The 17110-nt window shown below is 38.4% G+C and overlaps 1 protein-coding gene across 1 annotated transcript in view; it reads right to left on the bottom strand.

Annotated features, from left to right (window-relative positions):
* Positions 1-17110, bottom strand: part of LOC145323716 (uncharacterized) — a 26275-nt gene extending 9165 nt beyond the window's left edge. Inside the window, exons 1-15 of the mRNA XM_080166187.1 lie at positions 16717-17110; positions 16104-16208; positions 15650-15757; positions 15212-15290; positions 14618-14788; positions 14120-14207; positions 13399-13574; positions 12282-12387; positions 11179-11413; positions 10804-10904; positions 10341-10421; positions 8230-8338; positions 7012-7116; positions 6352-6475; positions 5462-5543 (exon numbers count right to left, since the gene is read on the bottom strand). Coding sequence (XP_080022313.1) covers positions 5462-5543; positions 6352-6475; positions 7012-7116; positions 8230-8338; positions 10341-10421; positions 10804-10904; positions 11179-11413; positions 12282-12387; positions 13399-13574; positions 14120-14207; positions 14618-14788; positions 15212-15290; positions 15650-15757; positions 16104-16208; positions 16717-16757 — 1711 coding nt within the window. The 5' untranslated portion in view covers positions 16758-17110. The remainder of the gene's footprint in view (positions 1-5461; positions 5544-6351; positions 6476-7011; positions 7117-8229; positions 8339-10340; positions 10422-10803; positions 10905-11178; positions 11414-12281; positions 12388-13398; positions 13575-14119; positions 14208-14617; positions 14789-15211; positions 15291-15649; positions 15758-16103; positions 16209-16716) is intronic.

The raw sequence follows: 17110 nt of genomic DNA, 5'->3' as shown, positions 1-17110 counted from the left end.
GGTCATACCTGACATTCTGGAAGTTTCTGATACGCCTCCCCCGCGTCTCCACTCGGTCCAAGAACCTGCTGAGCCTATAGACATGCAAGAGTTGTGGGAGGCCTTGGAGATGGAAGACAATGAGTTCCTACGAAAGGACCCCTTGCTCAAGAAGGAGGTCTGGACTACGTTGTCAGAGTACAGGGACGTCTTCTCTAATTCTACCCCCGGCTGCACAGATGTGGTTGAATTGCAGCTGCGCCTCAAGCCAGGGACCCAGCCGATCCGCCAGAGATTTAGGGATCTGAACCCGCGGCAAGAGGCTGAACTGGAGAAACAACTGGACACTTGGCTGCAGGAAGGAGTCATAGAGCCGTCGGACTCCGCCTGGAGCAGCCCCCTGGTGCCCATCAAGAAGAAGGACGGGAGCACCCGCTGGGCCGTCGACTACAGGGCCCTCAACAAGTGTCTGGAGCTGGACAGCTACCCCCTGCCTAGGATCCAGCAATTGGTGGAACGAGCTGGCGGGCACCGTGTCTACAGTGCTCTAGACGCGGTGGCCGCATACTACACCATCCGTGTGTCTGAGGATAGCCGGCCCTGCACCGCCTTCACCACCCCCAGGGGCTTGTATCAATGGAAAAGGATGCCCTTTGGCCTGGCTACGGCACCGTCTGTCTATTCCAGGTTTATTGCAGGGGTCCTAAACCCACTAGGCACAGCCAACCTCCAGTCATACCTTGACGACGTCCTGACCTTCCACCAGGATACCTGGGCCCACCTGGCCAGGCTCCGAGAGGTCTTGGAAGCCCACCGCAGGGGAGGGATCCGCCTCAAGCCAGCCAAGACCAAGTTGTTCCGGTCCAAGGTGGATTATCTGGGTCACACCCTCAGCCGAGAGGGGATAGCCATGCAAGAGGACTATATTGACCGCATCTTGGACTGGCCAGCCCCTAGCACCCCCAAGGATTTGCTGGCGTTGCTGGGCTTCTTTGGATACTACCGCCTGTTCATCCCAGAGTATGCAGACCTCACCTACGAGATGAATCGGCAGAAGACGGCCAAGGCCCTAACCTGGACGCCTGAGATGGAAGCCCAGCTGCTGCAACTCAAGGACAAGTTCCGACAGGCCCCCATCCGAGCGCCGCCCAGGTTTGATTTACCAGCAGTGTTCCAGCTCACCACAGATTTCAGCAGCCGCGCCATCTCTGCCATACTGAGTCAATGCCAAGAGGGCAAGGAGAGGCTGATTGCCGCCGTGGGGCGCAAGACAACCGACCCTGAGACGCGCTACCCGTCCTGGAAGGGAGAGATGGCCGCCATTATCTATGGGATCCGAAAATTCCACGGCATCTTGTCCTACCGCAGCTTCCAGATCAACACTGATTCCTCTGCCCTGCTACAGATGAAATCACTGAACACATCCACAGGGATGGTGGCCCGCTGGCAGGAGGAGCTAGCGGCCTTAGACTTTACCGTCTGCCACAGGCCTGGCACCCAGAATACCAACGCCGACGCCCTCAGCCGCCGGGAAGATGCCAACATGCCAACGGCTAGCGCCGAAGAATTAGCAGAGCAGGCTGAGTATATCCACAACCTGGCCCAGCTAGGGGAGCCCGCAGCTAGCCGGCCCCCTGCCGCCCGACTGGATTCAGCTAGAGTATTGGAAGCCCAGACACAGGACCCCCTCCTGCTCCGTGTCCGCCAATGGGTGGCTGATGGCAAGGCCCCAACCAAGGCTGAGCTGCGTGGCAAGGAACGAGACGAGCAGCAGTACGCCAGCCGCTTCTCAGCCCTGGGCCTTGACGAGCATGGCTGCCTCACCACCACTGACCAGACTCTGACGGGAGAGAGGACAAGATACCTGCTGCCTTCGGCCCTCCAGCAGGATGCGTTCTTTCTAGCCCATGGGACCCCCATGGCTGGGCACTTTGGGATGGACGCAACTATCGCCCGCGTTGCCATGCACTTCTGGTGGCCCAACCTAGCCCGTGACGTCCGCCTGATGGTACAAACCTGCCCTGAGTGTGTCCAGAAAGTTACCAAGGAGAGGCTGAAGCAGGGGATCCACGTGCCCTCCCGCCAGGGGTACCCACAGCAAGTCCTATTCATCGACCTGGTGGGGCCACTGCCAGAGACTCCAGCTGGGAACCGCTACATCCTCACCTGCCAAGATGGATTTAGCCGGTTTGTCAGCCTCTACGCCATCCCCAACAAGCGCACCCTCACGGTGGCTGAAGCCCTGTTGCACCGCCACCTGGCCACGTTCGGATGCCCCCTGAAGATCCATTCCGACAATGGAATGGAATTTACCGGCCAGGTATTCCAGGAACTGGCCTCCCGGCTTGAGATTGGCCTGACACATCCACCACCCTACAATCCGCAGTCCAACCGAGTGGAGAGGTTTCATAGGACGCTCAACACAGGCATGCGCCTGTTCCTAGACAGAGACGATAACAACTGGGAGCCCCACCTGCCTGCCATCGCCTTTGCCTACAACACCAAGGCCTGTAGGTCCACTGGTGTGACCCCGTTCCTGGCCTTCTTTGGGAGAGAGGCCAAACTTCCGGTGGACATGGTGCTACGGCTGCCAGAGACCGAATATGCTTCAGTTCCAGCCAACGTCCAAGCTCTGTTGCAGCGCTACTATGCAGTTTATGATGCCATCCAGCAGAAGGAGGAGGGAGCCATCAGGAGGAGCGCGGCAGCTTACGAAGGCACGGCCAAGTATGAGGTTGGAGACTTGGTCTGGTACCTGGCCCCTCGCCTGGTGCCAGGAAAGGCAGCCAAGATTACCAAGAGATGGACTGGCCCCTGGAAAGTAGTGAGGAAAGCTACAGAAGTCCATTATGTCATCAAACCTGCCTCTCCAGTAGCCAGGATCTCAGAAGTTACCGCGCATGTAGGCCGACTGCGCAAATACACTGGAGATGTGACTGCCCACCAGATCCCAGAGGACATCCAAGTTGACGTGGACGGCGACGAGGATGCCACCGAGCTGCCAGTTGGAGCGGCGGCGCCCGCAGCTAGCAACCCAGGAGAGTTCCCAGTGCACCAGCCAGCCGCAGCCGCCCCACAGCCTAGCGGCCAAGATCGTGACCCAGTGGAGGAAAACCTGCAGGAGCAACCCAACGAACCACCGCCACCGCCGCCTGCTCCAGAGCCACTCAGAGATGCCATCTGGAACCCTGACGCAGACATGGAGAACCTGCCAGCCAGCAGCGGACCTGTAGGAGAAGAGCCAGCCACTGCGATGGAAGAAGCCGCCCCAGAAGAAGAAGAAGAAGCCATGTGCCCCCTGCTGATGACAGCCATCCCCATCCGGGTAGGAGCTAGGAGGCCAAGCAACCTGAATCAAGCAGGCGCCCCCATGGAGTTCTATGCGCCCTTTGCCATCACCATTCCACCCTTAGGAACCACCAGAATCTGTCTAGGCCTCCGTGTCCAGTTACCAGCCGAGACAGAACTGATCCTGCAGACGAGGCAAAATTTCCAGCGGCGAGGCCTGGCCGTGGCCAACCCACGCCTAGAAGCCAACCAGGAGCTGACAATGCTGATCACCAATCACAGTCAGACCGAGCAACGAGTGTCCCGAGGAGCCTGTGTAGCCCGAGCTGTCCTCCATCGAGCTGTGCCCCAGGAACTGCCTGTCCGGCGCATGAGCCGGCTGTCGTATCCCCAGGTTCAAGGCCTGGTGTCTCAAGAGCCACGCAACCCTTGAAGGGGAGGTTGTGGTAATACGACACCCATACGGACAGGCCCAATACAGAGTTGCTTCGCTGTGACTTATGATAACAAACCCACCGCACTAATCCTATTATATCACTATCCATCTCATGACCGCTGTTAACCCCGCACCCGGCGGTCAAACTAAGCCTGCCTAAATGTGGGGAGGGGACTTGAACATGCAACTATCACGAGTCCATCATGCCCTTATATAATCGGGAGGCACTGCCTCCCCTTTTACCACCGCTGCCCCCACAGCCTGTCTACCGTCGGGCGCTAAGCCCTAGCGCCCCACACCCCCTTCAAACCTAACTATTGTCATATTTTTGTTGTATATATATAGTAAACATAACTTGTAAATATTATTCAGTTTAAATATATAATTCTGTATGATTGAATCCTGCTTGTTTGTTTGGTAGAATACTTAAAGGCTAGGGCCCGTTGAATCCGAACTCGTTACCCCGTGGGCCGAGTACGCTCGGCTTACCAGAAATTCATTAATACATGTGTACTAGGCCAGAATAAAGAGGGCCAGTATTTTGAACTACAAAAGGGGGGGGGGACTTTGAACAGCCATCTGTGGGATGAAAATGGAAGACATCTTTTCTGCAAAATCATTACACGTTATTTGAACGGTAATATAATTTACCTAAAAAACATAACAATTAGTAAAAGGTAAATTATATATAAAAAATGAACAATTTAAGAACTAAATTTAAAAAAACTAAAATCACTTAAGTTTTACAATTAAAAATTAAATTGACTAGATTACTAATACTCTTTTAGAGGGTTTCTTATGAAAAAGTTTCTTACTTCAGACATCATGGGTTGAAAGGCACAAAGCATAGGATCTTAAGTGTCGAATTCCTCATGAAGGTTATGGCATTAGACCAGAAAGAGGCCAGATTCGCCAAAAGAAAAACCATAAAAAAGGGTTGACACTTCGGGGACGTCACCATAGCTTTGTCCTTTAGGATCACAAGTAAAGCATAACTATTACATAATTAACAAAGGTCTGAAACACATTAACTATAGTTGACTCTTAAATAAAAAAGAAAATATTTGCTTTTACTTTAAAAGAAGAAACAAAATAAAAGTAAAGTAAACTTGAATTATTTGTTATATCAATTTAAATAAAGAGAATTAAACTAAAATCACTGAATTATTGAAGTTGAAACATTAATTGTCAAGAGACAACTGAACAATTGAATGAAATAATATTGAATAGAAATATTACAATGTAACAGAGAGAGGGGGGGGGGGGGGGGGTAGTCAAGTACAAATGAGTTGGAACAAAACAAGTTTGAAGAAACAAGAAAATTTGTACATTTAAACTTTGAAAAAGAAAGGGTTGTAAAAACCAGAATCTAAACACAAAAATCTAGATTGAGCTTAATTGAAAAGGGTGAATTAATATGACAGTGTTCATACAAAACATATAATATAATAACTTATATGTCAAATAAGAGCAAATAATGCAGTCAGATGTTTAACTACAAAATAAGGGTAAAAAAGGGGATTGATACTTTCAGTGTCATTTCGACTACAACAACATGCAAAGAGAAAATCATTTTTGGGACCCTAAATACTATATACAACATAGAGAAGCTGCGCCACTTAACAATAAATGACCTGTATGCGATCTCTCATGTTCTGTTATGACATTCTTGGCTTAGTATAAAAAAAACAGACAAACGACCCTAAATAACCTAGACAAAGAGAAGCTGCGCTACTAAAAAAGAAAGAATAATCAGACCTGTATGCGTTCTCTCATGTTCTGTTATAACATTCTTGGCATGAGTTTTGAAATCACAGAATTTACACTGAAACTTGGCTACCTGCAAATAACAAAAAAGGGATAATTACATGAATAGGATTTTATCAAGATGTACTTTCATTCTCAATATTTCATGAAATAAAATACTCGACAAAGAAGCTTGAAAAATATCTAGTCTTGGAAAGAAAGATAATCTTATAAAGCATTAACTTAAATTTTTTTAAAATTTTGTGTAGGTGAAATTTACTACTACTGTTAAAACAGAGATATAACAATTTTAGGATTTTTTATCCATTGTACTATCCCCGTATAGTTATTAGGATATAAAAGTTGGAAGGAATTTTAATGTTAGAGGGAGATTTGAAATCTGCATCAAATTTTAAGGATTTTTTATAAAATTCGGTTTTTTGTATAATTCCCTATCAAAAAACGGAAATACATTTAAGTTCATAAATTTTGACCAATAGGATAGGTGGATTAGAAACTACCTGCGCTCTAATTGGTTGAATGATGTGCGACACTTAAGCTTCTCCAATCAGAGCGCAGATAATTTTCAATCCACCAATCACAGATGTCAAAATTAATTAACTTAAATTGTATTTGCGCTTTAAGATAAAGAATTATACAAAAAACTAATTTTATAAAAAATCCTTAAAATTTGATGCAGATTTCAAATCTCCCTTTAACATTAAAATTCTTTCCATCTTCTATATCTTAATAGTTATACCTCAGGAAAAAAACCCGGCAATTTTCCTCTAAGTATCCTATCCAGCACTAAAACAATCCAGTCAAAAAAAAAACATAATTTGAAATTGAGGGAGATGGAGTGGAATCTTGGATTGTAAGCTATCTTACAATTCCAAACTTACCCTGATTTTGTGTTTGGAGGCAATATGCGTGGACAATTTAGCTTTGGAGTTGAAAATATCCCCACACTTGGGACACAATATTGATTCATTCTTGTGCACGTCGTGCTTCAAATCCATATGATGTCTAAACAAAAAAAAGGTCAGATTTAAAAGAAGTGTAGCTGTAAGAGAATCGATGTATCGTAACTTGGATGTTGCACCAGATTTTTATTTACACTGACAAAGTAATACTCGCAGCTGGCTAAAATAAGGATTTCCCCAATCCAACCCCTTTACCACATCCCCTTCTACTGGATGAACGAAATGAGGTCTATATTAGCAAGCTCGTTTATCCAAAATCTATTTGTTAGAGCGAATTGACAAAGGACAACAAAAATTTGAGCTAACAGATTTTAGGAAAATAGGCCAGAAACACCTGTATATTGTTAAAAGCCCCAAATTAAATTTTAGAACCAGAACCAAATAGGAGCTTACTTGCCATGGCTATAAAAGGCATCCTACTTAAATCCACCACATATAATTGAAAACTAACAGAAAAATGAAATAATGAAAATAATCGTATACTTAAGAATGCTATTGGAAGTCTCGTCCCAAATACGTCCTAATACCAAATGAAGACTTGTAGAGTAGCTTCGCTACTGATAAATATTGGAATCTCACCTTAACGACTTTTTATATGGGAAAGCTTTGGAGCAGAGGTCACAAACATAATTCTTTTCTTTCTTGTGGACAACGTTCACATGATCCTGTACTTCACATAAATGCCTAAACGAATAAAATTGAAAGTTTACCTCAACTATTTGTCTTTTTAATATGGGGAATTAATCAGAGAGAAAGAGGGGACAATAGACTTTTATTACATAAGTTCCAAAAGTTTTAAAAAACATTTTCTTATTCGTTGACTTAACAACTTTGGGAACTTTTACTAAAGGGGACTATCCAAATCCATGAACGAGAGCACATGATTCTAAGTGCCTTACAGCATTGATCCTAAGTATTTTCTTTCAGAATATAATATGTCACCATATATCAATATTGTATTGACGTGAAATTTTATGTTCACCATGTTTTTTTTTAGGTATTTTAATTGATTTTGAAAACTTTTATGAAGCTAATTCTTTAATAAAATGGATATTTGATGATACATATATGAATATTCGTGTTATATAGATTGTAAATTAATCCATATTAGCATTAATTTAAACATACATATGAGATATAGTAAATGTGCTTTTGACTTTTTTTAATTTTCATCATTTGACAACATAGACAATTAAAGACACCCCGAACTCAACAAAACGTTTGATAGAATTTTGACTAAAAATGCTGGACATTTTTTTACTTTTCTTCCACTTGAAGTGGTGAAACATAAATTTTCTCGTCAATATATCAATTATTAATAGTGACCTATTATATTTTAAAAGAAAATACTCAGGGTCAATGCTGGAAGGTACTTAGAATCACGTGCTCTTGTTCGTGGATAGTCCCCACTGGTTTTGACTGGTTGGTTTATTAAGTAGAGTATTTAAACGTGTCAACCACTAATTGTAATCTAAAGAAGGAGTAATTTTGTGTATTATCATTGAGCATGTACACCAATTTATCGGCCATCGTCTTATCCCTATAGAAACCTGGAAATAAATAAATAAATAATTTAGATACCTACTTATTTAATATACAAAACCTTTAATGTCAAGATTAAGGCTCTTATAAAAATTATTCCTCCCTCTTTTTCTATAAAAAATTGCAGTTAAAAGTACAAGTTTCTGTGACTTTAGTATCTTTTATTATTTTTTTAAGTAATTTTTTTTTAATTTCAGTTATTTTGTCTTTTACAGCGTGTTGTCTGTTGGGTGTCACAACTACAAGTTTCCATACCTAAAAGACCGGTCACAGCCATCCATAGGACAGCCATGTTTCTTTATTCTGACAGCATTGTTGTGGGTAAATAGTAAACCATTCTCTTTCAACTCTTCAAAGTGATCACCTTAAAATTATTAAAACTTAGTTGAAGCATACCTACATTATAACAACATTACATATTATCCAAGGACGTTATGTTTTTTTTTGAGGGGGGGGGGGGGAGGAGGGTGAATTTCATTGTAAGAGGTTCAGGGTTGTCATATTGGGCACTTTTTTGTATATTAGGCGGCCCAATTGCCCAAAAGGGTTTTGGGCACCCTTTTTGGGCAAATGTCGTAAAAAGCATATAAGAAGGATATAAAATAGCCTAAAACCATCTGAGGACCTATAAAAACTCCACTATAAAGGAGAATCATATTGGTTCAGCGGTTAGCAATATCCTTTTCTAGCTACAAAAAAAAGCTTACTAATCTATATAATAGTTAATATCACCCAAAAAATACGCCCGCCCCACTCCCACTTCCCTTTTTTCACCCCCCAAACCGGGGGGTGCCTTTATCTGCCCAAAAGGACCGTAGTCAGAAAATATATTGTAAACCCTGATTAACAATGACAATACAAAACCAGGGAGTAAGGGAGGGGACAATGAATCGAATATTCAATTTTTAAGGAGTCTCAGACTTTGGGGACTGGCTTAAAGGGAATGTGCACGAATACAGCAGATTCTTACTGATTTTGGGGACTTGCGCATCAATGCCCCGCTAACTAGCTGAGCTAGTTTTGAATATGCAGACAGAAAAGTTTGTTATTTATCGCTGGTTTTAACAAATATTTTTTCCCAAGAAAATGTCTTTTCATGTATAGAAATTCTACTGTGATATTTATGTATTAAATAATTTAAGAACCGCTTGAATTTAGGGGTCAATTATAAATCTATCAGAAGGGTTGAGGTAGTTCTAAACAAGATTTTTCTAGTGATTAATTACAGAATGTTTACTACATTGTGATGTGTTGATAATTTAATTTTCAAGTAAATGATTTTTTTCTTAGAACTAATTTTGTTCTAAATTAGGTTACCATGATCCCTTTCCATTTTTGGTAAAAATTTCTTGATAAATCTGGTTTTTATTGCTTTTCAGCGAACCCTCTTAAATTGAATTAATTGCCCATTGTCCCCTCCCTTACTCCCTGATACAGAACCCCCCTGGACCCTGGATAAGTATTTATATTTTATATTGAGTTTTACTCCTCGAATATTTTCTGTAATATTATGAGAAGGCAGCAAAATAGCCTTAAATCATACCGAAACTTAAAATAGCCTAAAACCATCTCAGGACCTATAAAAGCTCCACTGTAAAGGATGACCATATCAGTTTAGCGGTTAGCAAGATACTTCACTGGAAAGGAGAACCATATCGGTTCAGCGGTTAGCGAAATCCTTCTCTAGATACAAAAAATGCTTACTAATTTATATAATAGTTAATATCACCCAAAAAATAGGCCCGCCCACCCTATTTTTTCACCCCTCCTCTTTTTCTCTCCCCCCCCCCCCCAAAAAAAAGAGGGGTGCCCAAAACTGCCCAAAAGGACCTTATATTGGGCGGCCCAAAACCGCCCGCCCAAAATTACAACCCTGAAGAGGTTTATTGAAAAATAGTTTTATTACACCCCCACTCTCAAAGTTCGAGGATATTGAATAGCCTATCTTATTTTGATACTTAATTAGAATGAATACATACATAAAATCACAACTCCTAGTTAAGAAAATATAAAACTACGTGAGTTAACTTTTTGCTACAATTGTAAGGAGCTTCTAATTCAAATCATAAATCTTATTAACTAAAATATTAAGATACTTAAATTCAAAATGGGTAAAACAGACAAGATTTAAAACTAATATATTTTTCTAAAAGTGTTGTAGGAATAACTATGGTCGATTGAAATAAAGTGATTAAAAAGCACAAACCTTTGAAACATTTAATTTCTTTTAGGTAGAATTACTTACAAGTGCAAGATTAAGCAAAAAACATGGATTTATATTTCTAATTTGTCTAAAAAATGTACATATATTGTGATATTAACAACGCCATAATTCCCTTGGGAGAATTAAGACTTGGATAACTTACCAATATAATGGGCTTTTCTTTTCTTGAGGGTTGTAAATGTATTGCTACAAAATTGACAAGAATATTCCTTTTTCTCTCCTGTAAATGATTCTTTTAATATGTTGTGAAAACAAGGAATAAAACCAAAATTAAATCTGTTATCTCTAAATTATCAAAATACTAGTACTTCGCCCCTAGCAATGCTTTAAAACCACCACAGGACCAGTAGCTTTATTCGCGGAAGAGTAGAGCACAATCGGTCCAGCAATTACCGAGATATAAAGCTTCATACGGACAGACAGGCAGACTTCGTTTGTATTATGGATTAGTAAAAATAACTTAAGATTTATTTTGAGCTTGTGTAATTGTATGTGTAATAAACTTTAAAAAAACTGTCTGTCCAAAAATTATACTGAAAGACAAAATTATTACAAATTCAATACTTTAAGAGCAACCTCTCTTCTAAAAAAAAGAATCATTCCTGGCGCACCCTCCCCCTCTTCATCTGTCTCTTCCCCAATAGTCTCCTTTTTCTTTTTGGCGCGCTTTTTTCTCTTCTTTCCCGCCAAATTTGGTTTCACATCTGATTACAAAGAAAGAAGATTATTTTAATTCTTTAAAATATTTTTATATTTCGTCTCAATATGAAAATTATTGCCTTAAACTAAAAAAGTTTGATTGAGACAATATGTATTGTTTTTTTTTTTTTTCATGTTAATACCTACACCATATTATGCAGTGATAATTATCGACTTAACAATGAAAACATTTTTACAGAAAGACTTCTAAAAAACTTAAAGAGGCAAAAAGGTAATTCAAAAAAACTTCTAAAGAAAAGCACAAAATGTCTTCTATTCCTAAAGGATCATTTTTTTCATCTTCATCAAACTTCATGGCATGATTGATATTTTGTCCATTTACTGCAGAACTCGAGCCTGACATCCCCATGTCAAACTCATCCAATTCCTTCTTTACAAGATGGATAGTTGGAGGATTTTGAGTGATGGACTGTTCGTTTTGCCAGTTGGAGTTAGGATCACCATTGGCTTGGCTGTTGTTATTTCCTGAAGATTCATCATGGTCTTCAATGTTACCTTAACAAGGATGACAACATCCATAAAAGCGAAGCACTGAAACGGTAGGACAAACGGACATTAACACTTATATATTGTCAGAACTAAATAATCAGAATATAAATATTTAAAAGTCGAAGCAAAATTCTAAGTTAATTTGTTGAAAAACTGCTTTATACAGGATAATGTTTATGGACATACCTACATTTTTAGGACTTTTTTAATAGAGTTGCTTCGCTTATTTTTGTTGTTAAAAAAGTAAAAAAATCAACATGTTTAAAACGGACGTACGGACATTTTGGTAATGATTATAAAGTTGCTATGCTTTCTAAATCGTACCTAACTATTAAAGGAATCACCATGCAAAATTTGAAATCGATAGGACAATTCTAACATGCCTAAATTAACAAAAAAAAGCTATCCGTTACGGACGTACGGACGGACGGACGTACGGACCTAACCTAATTATAGAAAAACCTCGCTTTTAAAAATCATTCATTATAATTTACTATCATTTTAGCTCTTCTATACAATAACGTAACGTGATAAATGAATACTGGTATTTAAGAGAAAAACTTGTGCTTTAAACTGTTTTTTTTTTAAGAGAATCATATGCCAGAAATTTTATCTCCTGGTTACCTATTGACTTAACTTTCTCCCATGAAAACTAATTTAATTATTACTTAACAATTTCTAACCTTTTAGGGATAACAGAGAAAAACGGACAAAAATTAAGACAGTATCTTATTGAAAATTAGTAAATTATATGAATTGTGACCATATATTCTGTAATATCTCGTAAACAGCTGACTTGTATATAAAATAAATTGTCTATCTTTTAATTGCTAATGAAACTGAATCAAACTGTTTAGAACGATGCCAGTCATACCTTCATCAATAACCATCCGTTTCTCTTCAGGAAATTCAGTTGAATCCAACTCTTCCTCATCATCATTGTGCTCCATATGATTGTCCTTGGCATTCTCATTTGAGTCCTTGTCAACAGGGATACAAGGATTAATAAATGGATTGAAAAACTTAAAAATCCGCCATTTGCAAATATTCGTTGTGAAAAAAAAGTCAAATTGTTTCTATTATATCAATAAAAAAACTTTTACTTGGTTTATATCTATAGATGATTGATTACCTAACAAGAGAATTTTTAATTCTAACTAAAAAAATCGATCTTATTTCAGATTAGTTCAGGGGTGTATATTCTGCACAAGATTTTTTTTTTTTCCCCTGCTACAAAATTTTTTATTTTTTTTCCCCCCTAGATTTTTCTTAAAAAGAAGGGGGGAAAATAGAAAAATATTTAAAGAACTCTATATTTTATTTATCTTATCCCTCCTACCACACATGTTTTTAGTTTTTTGAACCAAGGAGGGGGGCGAAATGGAAAAAATGTTTTCAATTTTCTTAATTTTTACATTTTTTTTCCCTCCAACCACTTATTTTTTATTTCCCCCCCCCCCCCTGAGCCGGGGATCCCATGCAGAATATACACCCCTGGATTAGTTTTTATTACCTATCGCATATACACTTAATATTTTCTGTCTAAAAAGCATAATATCCCCTGATCCTAACGTCAATTGTGATTACGCAGTAAGGGACTGGTTCAGGGGTGTATATTCTACATGGGATCCCCTGCTCAGGAGGGGGGGGGGGGGGGAAATAAGTGGTTGGAGGGGAAAAAAATGTAAAATTTAAGAAAACTGAAAACATTTTTTCCATTTCCCCCTCCTCCTTGGTGAAAAAAAACAAAAAAAATGTGTGGCAGGAGGGAAAAAATAAATAAAATATAGAGTTCTTTAAATATTTTCCATTTTCCCCCCTTCTTGTTGAGAAAAAAACTAGGGGGGAAAAAAAATAAAAAAAATTGTAACAGGGGAAAAAAATAAATCTTGTGCAGAATATACACCCCTGGACTGGTTTGAAACGTTTACAACAATATAGTAGTTGGATTTTTTTTTGTTTTTCCCATTTACTTATCCTTGTATCCCTGCCTTATAATGCTGAGGATTTGCTTTCATATGCTCCTCAAACTCATTTTCAGAGAAGAAAAATTTCGAGCAAAAACAGATGAAAACTTGGCCCGGATGGTTTTTCTTGTAGTGGCCCTTCAGCTTGTCTTTTCTGGTGTAGGTTTTAAGGCACAGGTTGCACTGGTGAGGACGTTCACCTAGGACAATTGTCAATAAGTAGCGCAGCTATATGAATTGTTTTCTTCTCGTTTTCATTTAATGTTGCAGCTAAAGTACAATTGCTATGTTTTTCATCTATTTTCTGATAATAGTACAACAAAATATTTTAATGAAAAACTGCAGTTAAATCCAGGAATAAGGTATAACCAACAAGCAAAATAAATCTAAAATAATATTTGGGGGGCAGATAAAAAGGTAGTAAATTCTACTATGTGTTGCCCCCAACGACAGCTGAAAATCATGCATAGTTTTCGTGATTTTTAATTCGAATTAATTTCGTTGTCGACATAAGCTGAGTAAAATCAAAGAAACTAGGTATGAAAGTAATGAATATTGTTTCTCATCTATAAAACACATAAAAACTTCAAAAAAGTAACGAAAAGATTTAGTTCCCAAATATAATGAAAAATAAGCAGTCTTTTAAGACATTAAATTAGAAACACATTTTAAAAAAGTTAAAAATAAGTTTGGAGAGTAGGGGTTTCTATGGTCCACTTGTCAATTCAAGGTATGTACATTGTACCTGTATGCTGAAGCAAATGCCGTGTGAGGTGATCTTGTCTTTTGAAAACTTTCTGACAATATGGACAAACCTTGTTTCCTTGTATACCCTGAAAAACAAACACGATTAGGTCCAAAAGCAGAATAAAAGCAGTTAAGGAAAATTTCTACATTCCTCCCTTCGAAAAATAGCCTAAAGCCTTAACTTTTAAAAAGCTGATTGTCTCTATCAGGGATTGAGGATAGAACAATGAACGACAAACAACATGATAAACAATATTAAATACTCCTCATTTATATTAAGATAATTTGTTTAAAAGTTTAAACACTAAGTTTGCACCATCAAAACATGTCTCAACCTCCACATCCATAGTTTTTTAATCTAATGAAGGCAGACCAAGCTTCATAAATTTAGCAGGGAAGAATAATTAACAGTCAATTGTCCCCCTGTTTCTCTGCTTTCTGCTTCTTTTAAAATTAAAAACTTTATCTGTCCTGTTAATAGCCAAACAAAACTGACCTGTACAACTCCTTGGATAAAGTTTGGAAAGCCAGGTACATTAGGAACCGCAGGATGAGGTACAAAGAACGGATCCTGCTGGACGCCATTAACAATTGAGGACAGAAAATCAGCATTCGCCGCTGACTCGCTTTCTTCAGCAATTTGATTTTCTTCATCTTCTAACTTTACCTACAAACAGGGCTAGTTCAATGGATATAGAATATATGTGGATATTATGATAGGGGAAAATTTGTCGTTAATTTAGGTTGCAAACATAGATATTGGACATCACTTATTGGTCAGTTCATTTATTCAGTAGGAAGGGCCGGGAGGGGATGGAGAAATGGGGTGGATGGGGGAATCGTTATTTTAGCCAACTACAAGTTTCACTTTATTTCCTATAAAACATGATAATCTGGTGTAATATCCAAGTATTAATAAATCCATTGCTAGTTCTTTAAGTGACAATCAACGAGTTTAGCTCCTTTAAATATTTTTTTTCTTTTAGTTTAAAATATAGTTCTTAAAAAGTTGACATTATATTTAAAACTATATGGTGAAAATAATGCTTATAAAAAAATATTGTCTTACTTGTACAACGTTTTAAAATACCTTAATTTCCAATGGATTAATCTGAACTTCATGGGAGAAAGGTTTATCTCTGTAACCCTTTTCAAATCCATATGATAACCTAAAAAATCATAATCCTAATCATCTACAAAGGGTTAAGTTGTCAATCACAGATTTATGAGGCTGATGATAGTATTCCCTCATCTTCTTATGTCTTCTGATTTATAATATCATAATTTGTCTTATTTTTCCTAAAAAGTTAAATCATCGGGTAGTTGACTAATTTGCTTAAAGCTTTTATTTTTCGAATATTGTAAATCATCTAATTTCTTAAAACTCTAAATTCCACAAAATTACTAGAAATGAAGATGTGATAAAAATGCAATTAAAGCAATTTAACCTCCTTTCTCTTTTAATGATTTGTTTATGTTTTGATCGCTAATAAAGACAAAACTTTCAAAAATTTTACAGATAAATTACCTTATAATTTCCTCACAATGTGATGTATAAAAATCAGGTACAATAAGTTCGTCTGCTTCATGGTCAAGTTCTAGCAACTTTATTTTCAGCTCTTTTTCCAATAATTCTCTACAAGTAAAAAAATACATGGAAAATTAATCAAAGAAATTGACATTTTTAATTTTTACATTTCTAAAACAATTAGTGTAATGCTAAATTCTGATTTTTGATACGATTCTTTCCCTCTGCAAAGTACATGACCCCTCCCCCCCCCTCTTTAAAAATAAATAAATTGGAGGGGGGAGGAGTTTTATTCTTTATGACTAGACCCTACGGGGAAACCCAAACCTGCAGGGCTTCCCTTTACCCAATACAACCTAACCTAAAGTTTCAAAATAATGGTTGACTTGGCCGTTTATACCTTATGAATTATAGAGTTGCTATTCTTGATTGAAGTAGGATTGAAGAATCTTACCTGACTATAATTCGGTGACATTTGAAAACCTGTTTGTTTATTGTACTGTTACATCTGATGGTTATATCTGTATGTATCCCAGATAGATACCAGTACTGTGCTAGACTAAAATAATAATAGTAGGAATATACCTGAAGGGGACTATGCACAAACGAGAGCATATGATTTTATGCACCTTCCAGCAGTGACTAATATTTTTTTTCATATAATACCATTGTATTTTTTAGTTGATATAACAATATTAAACAAAAAACCTAGTATAGTCCCCAAAAATATAATTAAAGTCACTGCTGGAAGGTGATTAAAATCAACTGCTCTTGTACGTGCACACTCATAGTCCCCTGTTAAGATTGAATTATTGTAAAATAAATAAACATTTGAATCTTTCCAAGTAATTCAAGATTTTAATCGATAATAGTAGCTAAAAAAAATTATATTATTGTACTTACAATAAACTGAGGGAAAATGTGTGTTAAAGACAAGATGTTTAATTGATACAGGAATCGTCATAGAAAATTCCAGGTATTTATCTTTTAATGCAGCCATGAGAATATAGTAAACATTTGTTTCAGACCATTTAATTCATAGAATAGCTTCGCTACCAACAACTGACCTTAATAAGTCACCGGTTCTTGTCTGTAAGTTTGCCTTCATAGTTTAGTTTCATTTGTCTAACTAACACAGCATTTTTTTTGTTTTGATTCACTTCTGAAATATCACATAGAAATGAATATAAAATATACATGGAAATTAAATATAACAGGGGAAAAAAATCATCGTTAATTTAGGTTGCTAACATGGACAACACTTTTTGGTCAGTTCGTTCATACAGTAGAAGGGGGATGGGTGAAAGGGGTGGGTCGTTTTTTTCAACCAGCTACAAGTTTCATTTTATTAAGAGTACATGATAATCTAGTGAAAGATCCAAGTAATAATAAATCAATTTACATAGGGTGTCACTCACATGAAGGTAGGACAACAAAGGGGGGGGGGGGGGGGCGAAAGTG

Source organism: Acartia tonsa, chromosome 7, assembly GCF_053477335.1.
Source record: "Acartia tonsa isolate MP-2025a chromosome 7, ASM5347733v1, whole genome shotgun sequence".
NCBI classification, from domain to species: Eukaryota; Metazoa; Arthropoda; class Copepoda; order Calanoida; family Acartiidae; genus Acartia; species Acartia tonsa.
Note: the sequence above shows the minus strand (reverse complement) of the source record. Positions and strands in the feature narration are given on the sequence as shown.